The 21,579-nt window shown below is 50.8% G+C and overlaps 1 protein-coding gene across 3 annotated transcripts in view; it reads right to left on the reverse strand.

Annotated features, from left to right (window-relative positions):
* SH2D4A (SH2 domain containing 4A) overlaps positions 1-13,885 on the reverse strand; it is a 62,459-nt gene extending 48,574 nt beyond the window's left edge. For 2 of the 3 annotated variants that reach the window (XM_043454598.1, XM_043454596.1), the window contains exons 1-2: positions 13,551-13,885; positions 7,553-7,926 (exon numbers count right to left, since the gene is read on the reverse strand). In XM_043454598.1, coding sequence (XP_043310533.1) covers positions 7,553-7,733 — 181 coding nt within the window. In that variant the 5' untranslated portion in view covers positions 7,734-7,926; positions 13,551-13,885. Of the gene's footprint in view, positions 1-7,552; positions 7,927-13,250; positions 13,396-13,550 lie in introns of those variants that run through there. The other variant, XM_043454597.1, reaches the window with a different exon arrangement.
* Between the last annotated feature and the right edge of the window lie 7,694 nt (positions 13,886-21,579).

Raw genomic sequence — 21,579 nt, forward strand, 5'->3', positions numbered from 1 at the left:
TGGTGAGAGGGTGTGGAGAAAGGGAAACCCGCCTACACTGTTGGTGGAAACCAAAGTTGGTGCAACCACTATGGAAAACAGTATGGAGGTTCCTTAAAAAACTAAAGCTACCATATGACCCAGAAACCCTACTCCTGGGCACACAGGGGATGTCCACTGACCCTGGGCTGCAGCGTCCACATGCTGCCTGAACTCACAACGCCCCAGGAACTGCCCACCGCTCTGGCCGCTCCTCACAGTCATCCACCTCTGACCCAGAAACCAGAGGGCAAATGCCTAGCTGGTAGGGCCTCTGGGATTTGGGTGTTACGGCCTTGTTCCTTCTGACTGATGCCCGTGCCAGGTCTGCCTTGAAATACATAGAGCATCACCAAGGCTGTTAGTAACCCTACTCGGCCATGAGGAAATCGAGGCTCCGGGAAGGTAAGTTCCTTGTCTGGGATTGTAGAGCTGGTAGTGTGGGACCAGAATTCCTTACCTGCTGGTGAGGCAGTAAAACCTGTGTTTAGAGCCACCTCTGATGCACTGTCCAGACTGAAATACCTTTGAGAGCAAAAACAGGAAATCCACCCTCAAGAATGGCAGGAAACGAATGTTTGCAGGGCTCTGCTGAGCGAGCTGGGCATGGGGTCGCCGTCTCAGCCCTGCAGGGCAGGACAGCGGCAGCCCCACGTGTGGTTCCATGAAGACCAAGGCCCAGTCCTGGGCTTCCCTGGTGTCTCCGCAGTGAAGAATCTGCCTGCAATACAGGAGCCGCAGGAGACGCAGGTTCCATCCCTGGGTCGGGACGATCCCCTGGAGGAGGGCATGGCAACCCACTCCAGTGCCTGGAGAATCCCCATGGACAGAGGAGCCTGGAGGGCTACAGTCCATGGGGTCGCAAAAGAATCGGGATGTGACTGAAGGAATTTAGCACAGTGAGGCCCAGTCCTACGAGGACTTCCCCGAAGGTAGTGCGGGTAATAATTCTGCGAGCCTGTGTTTTAAAACTTTGAAAATATTTATTCTAGAGACAGAAGGGACAGAAAGGGAGCTGGGGAACCCACAGAGCGCCACCATCCCGGGCAGCAGGTGGTGGCACAGACAAGCCAGTAGGTGACTCGGGGGGAGGCCGGCTGGCCCACTGCTCCAGGGGGTGAGAGGGAGCGTCCGAGTGGGCATCCGAGTCCAGCACTCAACACGTGAGACCAAGGCCGTCACACTATCCAGCCCAGAGTGAGCCCAGAGCGGGCTGGGATCGGCGGCTCAGAGCAGACTCAGATCTGCCGTTCAAACCCGGACTCCACTGGTGACCTGCCCACGTCACTTTCTCTGTTTCCTTACTTGTAAGACTCAGGCGGCGGGCCATGTTCACCTCCCTGGATTCTTACAAAGATTAAATGAAATGGCATCAACACAAGGTTTCTGCCTGGCACTTGCTAACAGACCCGCAGGGTGGTAGGGAGAACCTCCGTGGGATGGAGCAATGCAAGTGTGCTGAGACTGGGAGTAACCAGGGGACTCCCAGGCTTCCGGCTTTGGTGACTCAAAGGAAAGTGGGCCACAGATCATGGTGGAGACAGAGGCAGGAACAGGCCTGGGGGGCGGGGAGGAGAGCTGGGATGATGCCGAAGAACCTGGCTTTGCATCAAGGGCCCAAGGGTCTTCTGAGCGGAGATGCTCGTTGGGTAACTGACATGAGACCAATGCTCAGATAAGAGGTCTGGTTTCGAAATACAGCTGTGAGATTCCATAAAGAGAAGAGGTGCCCCAGGGAGGGAGTACAGAGACCCTGACCCTAACCTAGTCGGGGAGTGTGTGAATGAGGCTCAGGGAATCTGTCAACATTGGGAAACTGCAGCAAGTGTCCCCGGTGTAGATTCTCCTGGTCCAAGCTTTCAGTAAGTTTCCCACGGAGTCTAAGGGACCCTCAGTCCCACCTGAAGCTTGCCAACCACCAGGGCAGAGTGAGGCTCCCCTGGGGAACACAGGTATTCCGGGTCAGGCAGAGACGTGAAAGAAGACAGTCACGGAGTCAGCAAGAGACCACGACACGAAGAGACTCTGAGAGGCAACTCACAGGGTGAGACCTGGCTGAGGAATCAACCGAGCTGAGAACTGAATCCAGCAGCAGAGGTCACTGTGCTGGGTCAGGAGGGAAGGGCGGGGAGGAAGCAGACACGGCAGATGGGACACACCAGGGCTCTGCCATCATTTCATTGAAAAGGGGAGGCTCTGCATAAAGGAGCTCGTCTGAGAATCCACAAGGGAAATTTCACAAGCCCCAGCCTGTTCCAAGGGTGCACACGGAGCATCTGTCACCCCCCATAGTGACCATAGCCTGGCTTCTTACGAGAAGTTCCCCCAGCTGGAGAGGTGTCTATTGCTGGGCAGCCTCTACCAAGTAAAGACCTCCTCTGTGTGCATGACCAGAAAAAAAAACTTACGGAATAAAGGCTCCACGGGAAGACACCCACACAAGCACATGTTCAGTCGTGTGCAGGGCTCCTGCAGGCAACGGCAACTGCTACCAAGCTCCAGGTCAGCTCGAAGCGCCAGGCAGGCTGAACGAGGGGCAACGTTTGTTAACAGTGCCAGCTACGGGAGAGTCAGGCTCAGGGTCCTGCTGCCCTGGGCAAGTCAGTTAAGGTCCCTCCGTCTCCCTTTCCTCACCTGTGAAATGTGAAAGTGACTCAGCTCCAGGCTTGGCTGTGATGATTTCATGAGATGATAGACCTAAGAGTTCAGGGTCTGACACGCCAGCAGCTCAATCGGCACTGCTTGGGGCCACGTTTACAAAGTCTAGGGCAGTGCTGTCCAATGGGAGCGCCGCCTGTAATTATGCATTTTCTAGTCGTCCTATTAAAAAATCAACAGGAGACTGGGCAAGATGACAGGGCAGAAAGGCCCTGAGCTCACCTTGTCTCCTGAGCACACCAAAATCGCAACTATCTGCAGAAAAACCATCCATGATAAAGACCAGAACCTACAAGAAAAGATCTTCTCCAACCAAAAACATAGAAAAGGAACTACAATGAGACAGACACCACAGTGAGACAGATACCCCAAGGTGGGCGACCCACAGACTGGAGCTTCTCCCACCGGAGTGAGAGTTCTGAGCCCCAGGTCAGGCTCCCCAGCCCGGGGGTCCTACTCATCTGGGAAGATGAGCCCCCAGAACATTTGGCTTTGAAGGCCTGCTGCTGCTGCTAAGTCGCTTCAGTCATGTCCGACTCTGTGTGACCCCACAGACGGCAGCCCACCAGACTCCGCCGTCCCTGGGATTCTCTAGGCAAGAACACTGGAGTGGGTTGCCATTTCCTCCTCCAATGCCTGAAAGTGAAAAGTGAAAGTGAAGTCGCTCAGTCGTGTCCGACTCTTAGCGACCCCATGGACCGCAGCCTACCAGACTCCTCTGTCCATGGGATTTTCCAGGCAAGAGTACTGGAGTGGGGTGCCATTGCCTTCAGGCCAGCGGGGTTTAATTTTGGGAGTCCCACAGGAGTGGGGGAAATAGAGACTTACTCTTAAAAGGGCGCACACAAAATCTCACACACACCAGGACCCAGAGTGAAAAGCAGTCATTTGACAGGAGTCTGGGCAAGACCTACCTGTCGGCTTTGGAGCGTCTCCCAGGGAGGCGGGGATGACTATGGGTCACCCTGAGACCGTGAATCCTGGAGGTAAACATATTTGGGGACCTTCTATCGTGAGGACACGGCTGTTGGCAGCTGCCATCTTGGCTCATTAGTGCCAAGACCTGGCCCCACCCAACAGCCTGCAGGCCACCCGTGCTGAGAGGCCTCGGGCCAAACGACTAACTGGGCAGGAACGCAGCTCCAGCCATGAGCAGGCCCTAAGGACTTCCTGAGCCCACAGCTGACTGCAGACACGCCTCTGGACTTTGCCAAGCCCACCAGAGGGCCAAGACCTAACCCCACACACCAGCGGGCAGACACTGGCCCTTCCCTCCAGGAAGCCGGCACTGGTCTCCAGACCAGCCTCACCAACCAGGGGCAGACACCAAAGGCAAGAGAGCTACAGATCCAGGCCACCCACAGCAGGGCAGGCCCTACCCAGGGACCAGCCAGGTCCCGGCCCCTGCCCACTAGAGGCTAACACAAGCTTCAGGATACCCCAGACGCCAAACCCAACTGTGTCGAGAACCAGCCCCCCACCCTCCACCCCACCCCCGCCCAACGATTTGAAATGAGTTCTGGGATCCTGGGCCCTGTGGCCAGACTCCATGACCCGACTCTGCCTGCCAATAATCCAGCGCTACCCCCAGGACCTCAGTTCACCTGTCCATGGGTAGGGCAACCTCCCCGGAGTCCTTGGGACCCTGATTCCACCTACTGGTGAGCTACCACAACTAGCCCCTGGACCCCCTAGGATTCCTCAACCAGTCACTTTGTGACCAGATCCATCTAACCAACAGCCAGCGGCCTTCAGACAAGGCAGAGCCTGAGAATCAACCGATGTAGGAGCCAACCAAGCCAGCTGATGGCCCACGGGCTCAGCCTCCCACAACGGAAGGGCCCATGCAGACCTCTTAGGGAAAATCTGGAGAGCGTACGGCTTAAGCATCTAGAGGGGTGAGGGCTGCTAAGACACAGAGAACATCTTCAGAGGGGCCCCTTCTTTAAGGTCAAGAAATGTAGCTAACCTACCACATACAGAAAAATACAAATAACAACTTAGAAAAAAAATTAAAAAAAAAAAATGAGGCAGCAGAGGAACACGTTCCAGATGAAAGAAGATGACAAAACCCCAGAAGAACTAAATGAAGTGGAGATAAGCTTTCTACCCAAGAAAGAGCTCAGGGCAGTGCTTGTAAAGATGATGAAAGAACTCAGGAGGACAGCAGGTATGCACAGAGCAAGAAGTTGGAATTTTTAAACAAAGAGTTAGAAAATATAAAGAACACATAGAGAAGGAGAATACAATAACTAAAATGAAAAATACACCAGAAGGAATCAGTAGTAGACTAAATGATACAGAAGAGTGCATCAGTGAGCTGGAAGATGGAGGCATGGAAATCACTGCTGCTGAGCAGAAAAAAGGATGAAAAGAAATGAGGACAGGTCAAGAGACCTTGAGGACAACATCAAGGCGCTAATATTAGCATTATAGGGGCCCAGAAGAAAAAGAGACAGAGAATGAGCCTGAGAATTTCAGGCCATAATAACTGAAAACTTCCCTAGCCTGAGAAAGGAAATAGTCACCCCAGCCCAGGAAATGCACATAGTTCCAAACAGCAGGGGTCCCCAACTCCCAGGCTGTAATTGCTCCCCACCACTCACATTACCACCCCCCACCATCCCCATCCGCAGAAAAACTGTCTTCCCTACAACCAGTCGCTGCTTCCAAAAAGGTTGGGGACCACTGCCATACAGGATGAACCCAAAGAGGAACATACCAAGACTCACTGTAATTAAAATCACAAAAAATAAAGGGAGAATATTAAAAGCAGCAAGGGAAAAGCTTCCCAGGTGGTGATATATTAAAGAACCCACTTGCCAATGCAGGAGACGCAAGAGAGACATGGGTTTGATCCCTGGGTGGGGAAGATATCCTGGAGGAGGGCATGGCAACCTACTCCGGTATTCTGGCCTGGAGAATCCCAGGGACAGAGGAGCCTGGTGAGCTACAGCCCATGGGGTCGCAAAGAGCCGGACACGACTGAGCGACTGAACACACAGCATGGGAGAAGTAACAAATAACAGACGAGGGAAGTCCCATAAGGCCAGCAGCTGATTCTTCTGAAGGACAGAAGGGAGTCGCACGATACATTTAAAGAGATGAAAGGGGAAAACCTACAGCCCTCAAAGGAAGAATTTGAGCAAAGAACTTCATCTTACATCACCAGGAGGAGACCAACTCAGCAAACGTGAGAAACCCAAAGTCTCCCAAAGAGCTCCAGGCCACTGATTCCAGGGGACAGAGCCCTTCTGCGGCCCCAGTCTTCACAGTCACCCACCACGTCTGCATGTCACGTTCACAGCTAACACGGTGCCAGGAGGCCCCATTATACTTGGTTAACTCAGACCAAAGGATGCAAGGAAATGGAGAAGCCAGATCGGAAAGATACAGGCTCATGCTTCAGTTTGGACATGTTACCGCTAGAAGGAAAACCAAGGATGTCCTTGGAGAGTGCAGAGTACTGTGAAGCCCAGTAGACCTGAATACCAACTGGGGTGTGACCTTGCATTTATTACTGCACTTCTCCACGTGTAAAACAGGACCACTGATACCTGTTTTGGAGAAATACCATGAAGATGACATGTAATGTATGTAAAAGTGCCTTGCATGGTGTCTGACAAAAGAGGGGTTTAATAAATAGCTGCTATTGGCGATAATAATAATAATAAATGAAGTACTCACATTTATTTCCATATCACTGTAAAACCTTAATTGGAAAAAGGTTTTAATAAAAGACAGTGCAAGGAAAAGGTCACTCAACTGACTTCCTTTTTGAGTCTGTAGCATACAAGGGAGATTAATTTTCTCAATCTTTGAAACCCTGAATGGTTTTATCAAATTTATTTTTCCGGGCTTAATAAAAAACGAAGAGAAATTGATCTTTGAATGCCGCTCTGTAAGTGACCTTGAAAACTGTTTTTTTTTTTTTCCCAACAACATAGGTATTCGTCCATAACAGAAAGTGTGTGGAGGGGTGTGTGTGTGCGCTAACACATGCTTTCCCATGTGTCTTTGTGTATACCCTTTAACCCTGATGTATAAGGAATTCCTTCTCATCCATGGTCCCAAAGACGCGGCCAAGCTACCAGGGATTCCTTGGGCCAGGAAGAGGTAGTACATCTGAAAGGTGAACTCACACTAAAAAAATTAGCATTATGACTTTTTTCCTTTTAGTAGTATTTGCATCTTGAAAGTGAATGTCCCTAAAAACAGAAAACTCAAACATCTCTCAGAGTCTACGGAATGGAAACAGCATTTCTAGAGAGAGGCTGATGTAAAGACTTTGCATACTGGTAGCCGAATACCAGGGGCTTCCCTGGTAGCTCAATTGGTAAAGAATTCACCTGCAATGCAGGAGACCTTGGTTGGATTCCTGGGTCGGGAGCTCCCCTGGAGAAGGGATAGGCTACTCACTCCAGTGGAGAATCCCCATGGACAGAGGAACCTGGCGGGCTTGCAAACTGTTGTACACGACTGGGCGACTAAGCCCAGCACAGCAGAACACCAGGCATCTGGGACAAGAGGAGGTGGACCCTTCCTGCATGCCCCTCGAGTCCACCTCCATGTGACTTTTTACTGCAGCTTAAGGTCAGTCCGGTTTCGAGAAAGACATCTGCTCCCAGCCTCATCACTCCAGAGTATTGCCGCTCGTGTGTGTGTCTGTGTACTTGTGCATGTGTGTGCACGTGTACTTGCACAAGCATGGACACTTCAGGTTGATCAGTTGCACCATGAAAAGCTCAGTAACACTCAGGGTCCAGCTGCCAAACCGGATTTCGAACCCAGCTAGCGGCTGACCAGTGTGAAACGTGAAAATGAGCGGGGAGGCAGCCCGCCGCGTGGGCTCCCGGGAGAAGCGAGCTCCGCTTACCTTTCTTTGGTCTGGGTTTCACTGGCAAGGACTCCTGTTTTTCCATCGCTGCTTCTCTTTCTTTCCAGCGGCGGATCTGCTCCTCCCTCATCTTGAAGAACAGGATCTGTTTCTGTTCCTCGTTCAGCTCTGCCAGCAGATCAGGATCTATGTACATCTCCGACAGGATCTGTTTCAGCATCTTTGCGGGGCTGGAGTCTTACACCTGGGGCAAAAGTTCTTGAGAACGGCTTCCAGGGCTGCCTCCCCTGGGCTGGCACGGGGCGGCACCCACAGACCTTCCCGGACGCTCGTGGGGCTGGGACGACGGCAGTTCAGCAAACTGCCTCTGGGCTCCCACACCAGGCTCCCTGTCCAAAACGCCACTCATGAACCTGCAAAGAGCAACAGCCAAGACGCAACCGTGTCAAAAGGTGCAAAGGCCAGGACAGGCTTAGGAGTAAGCTTGGCAGAAACTCAGATCCGCTTTTATTTCAGGCAAGCTTTGTTAAGAGCTCTGTGTAACCTGTATCCCGTAATTTCCAAAGATACTTTAACAAAAAAAAAAACCACACAAAACAAAATAAACCCTAACTTTTTACCGGTCAATCTCAGGGAAACAAAAAATTAACAGAGGTTTGGCATTCTCCCAACTAAGCAAACATGCGATTACCTCTGAGCTCAATAAACCACCACGTCCACAGCTAAAAACAGTTAAAGAGACAAAGGCAGGGATGAAATTAAAAGCCTCTCTCCAAACAACATATTTCAAAAGAAAACACTGTTTTTGAGATTTCAGAGAATTACCCACCCAAACCCAAGCCAGGCTTAAGGAAGAAATAAACAAGAGATAAAAATTAGACCATAATGCAATTTCCCCATTTTCCCTTAAAAGTGGCAGTTAATACAATTCTGTGCTGTCATCTTCACAAAAGGACAGTGCAGTGTTCAGACAACTCACTAAACCATGAAAACAGTGCAGAGGCAGGAGAGAACACTCACGTACGTTTTGGAAGGTCACCAGGTTTTAGGTATACCTCTTCCAGGTAACCTAATTTCACAGGATCTAAAATTACAGACCAGATAAGCTGGGGGAGTCATGAAATTAAAAGACACTTGCACCTCGGAAGAAAAGCTATGACCAAGCTAGACAGCATATTAAAAAGCAGAGACGTTACTTTGCCAACAAAGGTCCATCGAGTCAAAGCTATGGTTTTTCCAGTAGTCATGTATGGATGTGAGAGTTGGACTCTAAAATAAGCTGAGTGCCAAAGAATAGATGCTTTTGAACTGTGGTGTTGGATACGACTCTTGAGAGTCCCTTGGACTGCAAGGAGATCCAACCAGTCCATCCTAAAGGAAACCAGTCCTGAATATTCACTGGACGGATTGATGCTGAAGCTGAAACTCCAATACTTTGGCCACCTGATGCGAATAACTGACTCCTTGGAAAAGACCCTGATGCTGGGAAAGATTGAGGGCGGGAGGAGAAGGGGACAACAGAGGATGAGATGGTTGGATGGCATCATCCACTCAATGGACATGAGTTTGAGCAAGCTCCAGGACTTGGTGATGGACAGGGAAGCCTGGCGTGCTGTGGTTCATGGGGTCGCAAAGAGTCGGACATGACTGAGCAACTGAACTGAACTGAACTGAAGAGGTGACCAGGCCCATCACAAAGGGTCCTCGCTCCGTAAGACAGTTTCTCAGAGGGAGGAGCCTTGGGCCCGAGCACGCAGGCGGGCTCACGGGGGTACCTACTCCACAGCAGGTGTGCTCTACTTCACGCCTTTCCATCTGGTCTTTCTCAAAAATGTAGCAAACCTTCATATTTTTGTCATTAGAAGGAAATTATGTACACATTTCCATTCGGGGGGGGGGGGGATGTTTATTTTGTTCCAATACAATAAGATATGCACAAAAAGCTTATTTATTTCAACTCTTTAGGATTATGTATGTTCTAAGAAACGGACTAACAATCCCACCATCTGACCGTGCCCTCTCAAATATCTTCTTTCTCCAAACTAAGTTCAAAGGCTCTTAAGCCTCAGACCGGTCACTCAGCCACACAGCGGCCCTCCTAGGCCCATGGCCGGTCAGTCCCGGCCCGTCTCCCGGTCACTCCCAGGCAGGCTGTCTTGCTCCTCTCACGCCCTGGGAGGCCCCTGCAGCTTCACTCCTGCTCCGCCTCCTTGTGCAGCGGTTTCTCCATTTACACCAGCTTTTTCAGAGAAGCAGGAGCAACAGCCCAACAGCCAGGGTACCCAGGGTGGTTTGCGTATAAAGAACACATAGTTCCATTTACTCTTGAATCCTGGTGTAGCAGGGACCTTTACTGAGGCTACCATGACCCCCGCTATCTGCATCCTACCATCTGTAGCATTCAAATCCCAGGGCTCAAATGAACCCAGTGTTAAGAGAAATTTTTAAAAGAATTAAAGGCACCATCCGACTCTAACTCAGTCAGCCTCACCCGCCCCAGGCTTTCTGGCTAGCTTTGTATTTTGCTTTGAGGCGACCCTCAAAGGCTCTAACGGTCAGACCACTGATGTCCTGTGATGCTTTCCTGACTCTGGGGTCTCCAGGAGAGGGGCTCAACTAAATCTACACTCGAGGGGGGTTTCCAGAGGCTGAGCTCTTGTCTGTAGGTGTCAGAACCGCAGCAAGAAGGTAAGTCCTCAGCTCACTGGACTCCAGCGCTTAGATCAAGTGCTAAGAAACCAAAGTGAATGAGTCCTTGACATTCCGAAGGAACATACCTCAACATAGTAAAAGCTATATATGACATTCCGGTAAAGGTCCTTATGCTGGGACATTTCTTAACCAAGGGTTGACTTTCACAGAAATAAAACACGGGGGAGAGGAGCTGCCCAGGGAAGCTGGAGGCTTCTGCTCTATTCCCCAGTCTGGAATTGGGCGACTCCCAGCAACAGGGACAAGGCAGGCAGGGACTAAACAGGAAAACCCTGAAAGGGCTGAATCCACTCTCCTCTCTCCACCTGGCACAGTCCTGGTCTCGGATGCTGACCCCAGCCACGACCTTGAGCAGTGAAGGCAGTAACTAACGAATCTTCATCACAACCTTGGAGTTCAGTCCCTCACCATCCCCATTTTCTACAAGACGATGGAGGGGCTGTGCCTGGAGGTCTGGCTCCAAGTCAGGGGCGTGGAGTTTGCTGGCTTTCCAGCAAACTCCAGGCTTTCCTGGTAGCTCAGTGGGTAAAGACTCCTCCTGCAATGCACGAGACCCCGGTTCGATCCCTGGGTCGGGAAGATCCCCTGAAGAAGGGATAGGCTACCCACTCCAGTATTCCTGGGCTTACCCTTTGGCTCAGTTGGTAAAGACTTCGCCTGCAATGCAGGAGACCTGGGTTTGATCCCTGAGTTGGGAAGATCCCCTGGAGAAGGGGAAGTTTACTCACTCCAGTATTCTGGCCTGGAGAAAGCCATGGACTGTATAGTCCATGGGGTTGCAAAGAGCTGGACACGAACTGAGCAATTTTAACTTTCACCTTTCAGAATCAGAGCATCACTGGGATGGGGAACCACAGGTGATGTTTCAGAAGCAAGTTCTGGCAGCAGCAGAAATGCTGAACCCAAAGTGCGTGAGGCAGGGTCGACCCTCTCGGGGTCGGGGGTCGGGGGCAGACACCTCATCTCTGCAAGTGCAGGTGGCCTTAGGGGAGGGCAGGTACGGAAAAGCCCCCACCCCAGGAAGGACAGCGGGAAGTGACCGACACGCGGGGCTCACAGCGTTCACACGGATCACTTAGTCTACACAGCATCCACCCGCAGCTCCATCCACAGCCCCTGGGAGCAGCGGGGACGGACCAGGGGGAAAGGGTGGCTCTGCACCGCAGGGACCACAGGTCCAGGCTCTCACAGCTTCAGTCTTGTGCGGTTCCCCCCAAACATGCTTTTTTTTTTTTGCATTAAAGGTCATTAGTGGACCTTCAGGGAAAGACACCTGCTTCCCCCTGTCCTCAAAGAAAACTTGGGGACCCAGCTGACAAGAATCTTGAGGAGTGAGGCTGCTGAAACACAAGCGCTGCATGCCACGCTGAGGCTGCGGCTGCGCAGGTATGAACTAGCTCCATCCTCAAACACAGCGCCGGCGCGCCCGGGAGGCCGGCCCTGCCTGGGCCGGGCTGGGTGTCACTTCACATACCCGCGCTGGCTTTCCTCACTGTGAAAGGAGCCTCAACTGTGACTCTGTAACCTGAGGTCTGGGCCACACCATCTAGCGGGGACTTACCGAGGCAAGTGGAGCCAGGGTGGAGGAAGCAGAAAGGAGGAAATCGACTGGTCAGGATTTCCCCTATTGTACCCCCTGACAATCAGCGCTGCCACTGGGTCCGGTACAGAGTGCAGACTGCTCCCCCCATTCAAGATCCAGGAAAAAGGAAAGCTGGGCTAACTCAGTACTTTTGTGCAATACTTTTCTTAAAAGACAAAAATGACAAGCAACATGTCCACGTCTGCTACTTTTTCCAAAAATAAATTTCTAATGGGTCACAGTTGTCTTCCAGGACTCCCATAGGTGTGGCCTGGCTCTCCTATTTTCTCATAGTTTACCAGGGTTTAGGGCCACTGTCCTCTGAACAATGATTTTTTTTTTTTTAAGAGGACTTTTCGTATTTTTAACGACTCTGAGACCTTACCCCAAAGGGTGGTGCAGTGGTAAAGAATCTGCCTGCCAATGCAGGAAATGCAAGAGAGCCAGGTTTGATCCCTGGGTCCGGAAGATCCCCTGGAGAAGGAAATGGCAACCCACTCCAGTATCCTTTTCTAGAAAATTCCCTGGATAGAGAAGCTTAGGGGGTCCATGGGGTCACACCTAGGGGGTCCATACAGTCCATGGGGTCACAAAGAGTCTGACACGACTGAAAACCAAAAAAAAAAAAAAAAAACCCAGCCTAATTAATCATATAAATATTCTGATATGGACACCATAACTTTAATGGTAAGAATATCATTTGAATTTAATTCTTTTCAAACAGCCAACTGTTTTCAGACTTCCAGTTATTCAACTTTGCGTTATTAACCTATCCGCACAAAGGTTATCTCAGGATAAAATAAATTGGAAGGGGCGACATCAATTTGGTAAATTCTTTAAAGATTTTGTACCACTCTTCAGAAATTTGAAATCTCTGCACACAGGTTTATCTAGAGATTTCACTCATGCCAGATCTATGCTTTCATTGACTCCACTTACTTCTTCACTGGAAAACAAAAACAAAAACAAAAAACCTGTATCCAAGTCATTGTTTCTCTTAAGCAGGCATGCAACCAAGCTTTTAGGGTTGAGCAGACTCTTAAGTTTAGAAAGAAAGGGGCGCTCTGTCGCCTCTTTCTTTTGACTCTTGGGGAGACAAAGGCACTCTGAGCGAACCTGCACAGTGACTCCCCGATGCGACCGGCGCCACCCCAAGGGCGCCCTTGCGAACCCTAGGGCGGGGGAAGGTCACTGCGCGACCGCCTGCGGCCACCGTCGGGGCCCGCCTTCCAGGGGCGGCGCGCCCACCGCGGCCCCGCGCGGCCCCCCAGCGCACCCTGAGCCCACGGGATCGGGGACCGCCCCCCGGGCGCCCGGAGCGCCTGGCGCGCCGCCTTTCCTGCCCGCTACCCCCAGGCGCTCCCTCCCCGGCAGCCCCGGGCGCCCCCCGAGGGTCCCGGCCCGGAGCTGCCCCCGCGCCCCGCGGCCCCGCGCGCCCCTCACCGCGACCACGGCCCGCTCTCTGCGCCGCCGCTCTCCTGCCGGCGCGGCGACACCGGACACCCGACACCGGACACCCTGCCGCCCGCAGCTGAGCCCGCCGGGCGGAGGAGCGCGGGACCGCCACCCGCGGGGAGACCCCGCGCTGGCCGCCCCTCCCGCCTCCCGCCCTCGCGGGGCCGGGCCGCCCGGGCCGCCGGGCGCCAGGGGCCGGGAGGGCGCGGCCCGCTGCACAGACGCGCGGCCGAGACGCGGGCCGAGGGCCTTCCCCCGGCCCGCTGCCACCCCCCAGCCCGCCCGCACCTGCGGCCGCCGGCGCGTCCCTCCGTGCGCCCCGCGGGCCGGGCAGGGGTCCGGCCGGGCGTCCCGGCAGGTGGGGCCCGGGGCCGGGAGCCCTTCTCAGCTCCGCCGGACGAGCCTGTGCTCCAGCGTCTCCGAGCTCACTTTTTTTCTTTTGTTGATCTTAAGTCAATTATCAAACTCCTCCAGGGCGCTGGTCCGCAAGGGTGTGGCTTCGTAGGAGGCCAGGACCCGGAGGAGAAAGGCTGCGAAGATGGAGACCTGGAGACGGTCGCTCTGGGGGGCAGAGAAAATGAAAGAAGTGCGGAGAAGGGGAGAAGGCAAGAGGGTGAAGGCAGGCGGTGAACTGCGCGCGGGGACAGCACAGGTCTGGGTGGCGCCCGGGGGGAGGAGCCGCGGCCAGAGAAGGAAATCTGGGAGGACAGCTCATTGGAGGCAGAGTGGACTCGTCGGAGGGTATTTTGCATTCAGAGAACCGTTCAGAATGTGTGGAGCAAGGAGCCTGCTGTCGTGACCATCCCCCTACCCCAACCTGGTCGCAGGTGTCAGGGAGAGATGAGGCAAATAGCCAGTATAGACCTGTCTACACAGCCTACCTCACTTGCTCCTTTGAAAAATGAAATCTCTCCATTTCTAGCCTCTCCGGACCTCAGAAGATACCGGAGAGGTAGAACCTGGGGGCGGAAGTCAGGCCTTCTGAGTAGCTATTTGAGAGCTATTCTAAGGATCCCATTAGGGCAGAATTTCTGGTTGGGTTTGGTTCCCAGTGCTTATTAACTGAATGGCCTGTAGGGTGTTTCTGGCTGGAGTGTCATTTAACCTGGCCGGCTGCTGGCGCCGGCTCAGAGGGAACCCTAACACTCCCCGGTGAAGCAGTTGAAGAACTACGAAGTCAGTTTAACACAGTCCCCAGAGGCATTTAATGAGCGCTTGCTGGGTACCAGGCTGGTCGTGGTGAAGCCAGACATGCAGAGAGCAGACAGCCAACCCCATTGGAGGCAGCACTGCCTTGTACAGTAGCCTCGGGTATATTTCTGCCTCCTTGCAATCATGAACTTGCCAGGACTGATCCCACATCAGTGACTCTGTGACTTAACTATGAGTCTCTCATCACTTCTAATGTCTGCCTTTGGGCCACGCTCCCGGTGGGAAACATCTCCCCACCCAGTGATCCAGGATGTGTTGTCAGAGGGTTACCCGCCTTCACGTGCCTTTCGAGTGTGAGGTCTGGGCGACCACACCTTGCCGGGGGACGGTGCTGAGCCTCTCCTGCTGGCCACTGGCAAGTCAGGGACACCTATGAGGTGTATCACCAGCTGTCTTGCTCTTGAAGTTCTGTTAAAAGCCCTTACCAGCATCCCGGTGTCCTCAGATCTTCCCAGGCAGCTTGGACTAGGTCTCCTAGTGCAAATGAAACCAAAGTCTCATCTCTTGTTTGGACTAGATTCAAAATCAGGTATTTCCTAACTTCTGTATTTCGTGCCATCTTTTCAAAAAGTACACGATTTCATTTTAGTTTTATAAAAAGTTTACTGCTGGTGATCCCAGAAGTCGTTCTTAAGCACAACTTACAATAACCTGAGGGAGGTTTCAAGTTTACCCCTTTGATCCCCCCCTCCTCAGGAGTTATTTTGTTGAGATTGAGATGGAGCACAGACATTTCCCCAAAGCATGCTGCTGCTGCTAAGTCACTTCAGTCATGTCCGACTCTGTGTGACCCCATAGCTGGCAACCCACCAGGCTCCCCCGTCCCTGGGATTCTCCAGGCAAGAACACTGGAGTGGGTTGCCATTTCCTTCTCCACCAAAGCATGCTAGCAGGTCCTAATGTGGCCAAAGGTGAAACCACTAAAATATGTGGGAGGTTGATATGGGAGATTTTGAAGAGTTATACTACAGGCCCTGTGTGGTGTGCGTGCTCAGTTGCCAAGTCACGTCTGACTCTTTGTGACCCCAAGGACTGTAGCCTGCCAGGCTCCTCTTTCCATGGAATTCTCCTGGCAAGAATACTGGAGTGGGTTGCCATGACCTCCTCCAGGGAATCTTCCCAACCGAGGGATCAACCCTCATCTCTTGTGTCTCCTGAATTGGCAGGCAAATTCTTTACCATTGAGCTACTGGGAAGCCCAAACACAGCCCCCTGACTTTACTGAAATAAACATGGAGCCGATGTTCACCTTGGTTCTGATCCTGAAGCTGTGTGTGGGGATGGACAGCCTCTCATTTCATAAATGCAGGGTGTGAGACCCAGGGGTCTGGCTTATCACCACCTTTCCTTCCATTCCCTGTTTGTGTTTGTGAAACCCAGATGTCCCCTCTGGCGTTTTAGTTGAGGCCAGAGCTTTGCTCTTTGAAATCACCACTCCCCCAACCCCAAACGCATACCCAGGCTCCAGGCATTCCCCGTCACTTCCTTGCCTTTCCTGGAGGCAGTCTTTCAGCTCTGCCGGAGAGCCATCTCACTCATTACACTCTGTTTGCCTGAAGACTCTTCTTTAACTGGAAGCAGTCTTGACTCTACCCTGGGGTAAAATAAGACACTTCACCTCTTCCTCTAAGTGTATGTTTAAATAAGAGCCAGCTTGTGGCCTCAACGTGAGTGCTGTTGTTTGAGACAGAGAGTGAGTTTTATTGGCATGTCAGTATTTTAACAAGGACACTCTTATAGCATCCAGTATAATGGAAGGTTATGGCCAATAAATGACAGATCATGCCTTATAAATAGGGAAATATGAACATGGACAGGCTCCCTTTGGAGAAAAGAATCTGTATGCATAGAGTTTATATAGCCACCCCAGGAACCCTCCCTGGGAGTAAATGCTACACCTCTGTCCTCATTAAAACAGCGCATTACACAGTTTTTAGGGTTGGAAAGAATTTGGACGTTACCTGGACATCATTTTGCAGCTGAAAAAAATGGGGGAAAAGCGAGGTTCCCCACCACAGAGCTTTAGTGGTGAAAACAGAGTTTCTGACTCATGGTCTTTACAGAGTTATCATACTGTGTTAACCAGATCATTTACCTTACTGAGTTCAGGATTGAGAATGAAGGAAACCATCACCTATGTTTCTCTTCCAACATAAGCACCTCTGTCTGTTGATGAAGAGCAGACGGAAGCCGCCTTCTGGACTGCACGCCTTGCAGCCAGCGGTGCGCACAGGCCCCCATCCCGGCTCTGCTGGCCGCTCCCAGTGCTCCCAGCACCTCCCAGCAGGTGCTGCAAGCTTCCCAGCCCCTCTGGAGAAAGCAAACCTGGGGCCCTGACCTTCTTCACTGCAATAAGCAGGTACTGATGGAGCAGCCAGTCAATTCTCAGTGTTTCCTTGGGTCAAATTCTGCACAGGGGAGGAGGCAGGAGGACATGAAGCAAAGGAATCAAATCAAAAGAATAGAGAACAGAGGTGATTTTTTTTGAGTTCTTAAGTGAGCTTTCTTCCTTCTGGTGCTTCCTGTGGAGCCTCAAGTCTGCACTCCTTCCGAGTAGGGGAGGGGTTCACAGACAAGAGGGGGGGAAATGCATCTGACGTCCAGAAATTACTCTGAGTTTTTAATTGAAAAGGAGGGATTTCTGGTCAATACTGGGCTTGCAAGCATGAGTTTGATTTGCTAGTTTTGCTGTGTGGTGAGCAGCCCTCCTCCACCAGCTGAATAAAAAGTCTAATCAGGAACTTCCCTGGTGGTCCAGTGGTTTAGAATGTGCTTTGCAATGCAAGGGACACAGGTTCGATCCCTGGTCAGGGAACTAAGATCTTGCATACTGTGGATCAGCTAAGTTCGAGAAGCACGACAGCCCGAGCACTGCACCACCCCAAAAGATCCCAGATGCTGCAACTGAGACCCAGCAGAGCCAAAAAAAAAAAAAGTCTAATCAAATGCCTGGGAACAAAAGACTCGACTCCTATTGTTTTATTCTTTAAATACTATTTCCTAGTGAGACTCCAAGGAAATAACATATGTCACTAAAAAGATGGCACTTAATGGTCAGATAGAAATGGCTTCTAGCCCTCTGAATGTACTCTATAAAGAAAGCTGAGCACCAAAGAATTGATGCTTTTGAACTGTGGTGTTGGAGAAGACTCTTGAGAGTCCCTTGGACTGCAAGGAGATCCAACCAGTCCATCCTAAAGGAGATCAGTCCTGGGTGTTCATTGGAAGGACTGATGTTGAAGCTGAAACTCCAATATTTTGGCCACCTGCTGCGAAGATCTGACTCATTTGAAAAGACCCTGATGTTGGGAAAGATTGAAGGCAGGAAGAGAAGGGGATGACAGAGGATGAGATGGTTAGATGGCATTACCGACGCAACGGACATGAGTTTGGATAAACTCTGGGAGTTGGTGATGGACAAGGAGGCCTGGAGTGCTATGGTTCATGGGGTCGCAAAGAGTAGGACACGACTGAGCGACTGAACTGAACTGAACTCAACTGAATGTACTCTAAGTCATTGTGACCCCATGTATCCGTACAGATCAACATTTCAGAGTATTTTCAAGCTATTATTTTATTCAGTCCTCCCAACGTGTTTTGTGAGCTAGGCCTTTCTACCTTAACTCACAAATGGGGACACTTGGGTTCAGGGCAATTCCGTGGCTTGCCTTTTCATACTGTTCATGGGATTCTCTAGGCAAGAATGCTGGAGTGGGTTGCCATTTCCTCCTCCAATGGACAGCATTTTGTCAGAACTCTTCACTATGACCTGTCTTGGGTGGCCCTGAGCAGCGTCATTCATAGCTTCATTGAGTCATGCAAGCCCCTTCACCACGACAAGGCTGTGATCCATGAAGGAGAAAAAGTGGAAGTAGTGACAGATTTTATTTTCTTGGGCTCCAAAATCACTGCGCACAGTGACTGCAGCCATGAAACTCAAAGACGCTTGCTCTTTAGAAGGAAAGCTATGACAGACCTAGACAGCATATTAAAAAGCAGAGATGTCACTTTGCCAACAGAAGTCCTATGGTTTTTCCAAAAGTCATGTACGAATGTGAGCGTTGGACTATAAAGTAGGCTGAGTGCTGAAGAATTGATGCCTTCAAACTGTGGTATTGAAGAAGACTCTTGAGAGTCCCTTGGACTGCAAGCAGATCAAACCAGTCAATCCTAAAGGAAATCAACTCTGAATATTCATTGGAAGGACTGATGCTGAAGCTGAAGCTCCAATACTTTGGCCAGCTGATGCAAAGAGCCGACTCATTGGAAAAGACCCTAATGAAGGGAAAGATTGAAGGCAGGAGGAGAAGGAGGGCGGCAGAAATGAGATGGTTAGATAGCATCACAGACTCAATGGAAATGAATTTGAGCAAAACTGGGGGAGTTAGCGGCTTCCCTGGTGGCTCAGACGGTAAAGTGTCTGCCTACAATGCGGGAGACCCGGTTCAATTCCTGGGTCGGGAAGATCCCCTGGAGAAGGAAATGGCAACCCACTCCAGTATTCTTGCCTGGAAAAATTGCATGGAGAGAGGAGCCTGGTGGGCTACAGTCCATGGGGTCGCAAAGAGTCAGACACAACTGAGCAATTTCACTTTCACTTTTCCGGGAGTTAGCGAAGGACCGGGAAGCCTGGCGTGCTGCAGTCCATGAGGTTGCAAACAGTCAGATATGACTTAGCGACTGAACAGCATCATCAAATGGTCTGCCCGGTTTACGCAGCAGAGTGGGTGGTGGTGGACCAGGGCTGGGACCCGGGTCTTCCCAGCCCCGTCCAAGGCCCCCTTCCCCACACCTGCTGCCTTTGTCACCCTGCCCTTCCACCTGTGTGCATTGGCGTGGCTGGCGTTTTGTCTCATTATTTTTGCACTCCCAGAGCCTAGCCCAGGCTGTGAGGCAGAGTCGATATTTAATCCATGTGTGTTTAAGAGCTGAATGAATCTGAATTGGGGCCTGCCCACAGAGAATCAGTACCTCCCTGAACAGTCTGGTAAGCTTATTTTTGGAAATTAAGGTTAAGTAGCTTTGCAGCCTAAGAACTCATCAGTATGTTTTGAGGGATTATCTTAACGCCAGGAATGGCTCAGTAGTTTGAATGTTCTGACTTGAGATGCTGTTCGTATGAAAAGGAAGGGATAAGGTCAGGGTGATTATATTATTATCCCGCCACAGAGTCATTTGCCTTGATTTTATTTTCCCTTAACATTGTATTATTTTTCAAATTATTATTCATTACATGCAATGAATGACGTAAATCTTTTATCCCTACAATGTGAGTGACACACTTGTGAGTAACTATTGTTTTGAAATACTTAGCATTTCCTGACCCAGAAGGATTAGTATTTACATAATCAGTTTTGCAATTTTAGGAATGCACCATCTTGAATTATTATTCAACTGTTTCATTGATGTTGGTTCTCCAACTAGATTATAAATTCCTTCAGATAGACTTGTGCATTCTGTGTATTTTATTTCCCTCACACCCAATGAAGAATTGACTCACAAAGACAGATTTCTGGGTACACAAATCAAGGCAAACAACGTAGGTTCCCTTGATGGAGCTCTTATTGTAGTCTGACAGCTCTCGAGAGAGAATGCTTTTGGTTTTTTTTTTTTTTCAGTTTTCATGTTGATCCAATTTAATACTGTCGTTGGAATGGAATTCTGTTTTATTAAACTCATAGTATTTCCTAAGAGTTACATATTTTTATAATGAAACTTTTTGTCGGTAGGGCAAAAAATTTTGACAGAATGGAGGGAACTCTTTTAGGATATTTGCATTAAGAAGAAACCCCACACGTGGTCCCCCTTCTCTTTCTGCTTTTTCCTCTCTTCCTTTTCAGATAACACGTTAGAACCTACAGCTCTGAGTTTCCATTGCCAAAGTGAAGGGGAGGTAAATGGTTGCATCTGCTGGTTTGTCAAACATTTGGTAAACCTGTGTCATTGGGGGTGGGGAGTAATGGAACAGTCCCTGATGACAAATGAGCAGATACCTAAGAGGGGGAGCCATCACAAACAAAAACAGTTAAAATAATTTTAAGAAAGAGGTTGAACATATACATACTACAGAGGTCACAGGGACAAAGTTGTGAGCATTCAGGAGAAGATAGATTACAAGCTGGGGCATCTCGAAACTCCGATGGTTATCAGAGAACTCATCTTCCACCTCTCCTCCTGCCTATAACTTTTTGGTGGTTGAGGGGGAAATTCATGGGCCAGTCACAGCGGCAGTCCGGGTTGTCAGTGAGGCTGAACACATACTAGGATTTCACGGCTCTAGGATTTTAGGAAATTTTCTTATTGAGAAAGTTTTAGTCTTCTGGTTTGTGATCTTTCCAGATTGTATCAGATATCTCTTGCTGCGTAACAAACACCAAGCATGTAGTGACTTCAAACAATAACTTTTAGCATTCTGCACAGGTCTGTGGGTCCCTGGGCGGGAGGGTTACTCTGCTGGTCTGGCACCGGCTCACACTTTGGGGCAGCCGGACCCTGGGGCAGGCGTGCGGCCTCTGAGTCTCATGGGGTCCAGTGAACTTCTCCGCCGGCAGCAGCAGCGTTTCAAGAGGACACGTTCCAGGGTGTCACAGCCCATGCGCTGGTGGCCTGCTGGCTGGGGCAAACCCAAGGGCACGTCCAGAGTCAATATAGGAGGGGCTGCCCTGCACAGACTGTGGGAAGGGTGACTCACCGGGACCATTGCTGTCACAGGGCACCTCACAGTCCGGCACAGAACTCTCCATAACACGGACAGCTTGCCCAGGAAAGTGTTGCACAGGAGCTTGTTCCACTGTGTCCCTGCATTGGCTTGCTCCTGCCGATGTCTCCTGTGGAGTGTCTGGACAACCCCTAGACTGGGATAAACCGCTGGTGACCCTTCCTCCAAGGACCCTTCCCTCTCTCCCTCCGTTCTTCTCTCCTTCTTTCCTTCCTTCCTTCCTCTCTTCCCCCTGCCCTTCCTCTCTGTCCCTTCCTTCCTTGCCCACACTAACTTAGGGAGTGTTAAAGACTAGAATTCAGATCTCAGTTTAATGATCTTTGCATAAACCACCTCCCTCCCTCTCCAGCTCCTATGGGATATGTTGTCTCTATTTTTATTTGCTTT

Source organism: Cervus canadensis, chromosome 31 (assembly GCF_019320065.1).
Source record: "Cervus canadensis isolate Bull #8, Minnesota chromosome 31, ASM1932006v1, whole genome shotgun sequence".
NCBI classification, from domain to species: Eukaryota; Metazoa; Chordata; class Mammalia; order Artiodactyla; family Cervidae; genus Cervus; species Cervus canadensis.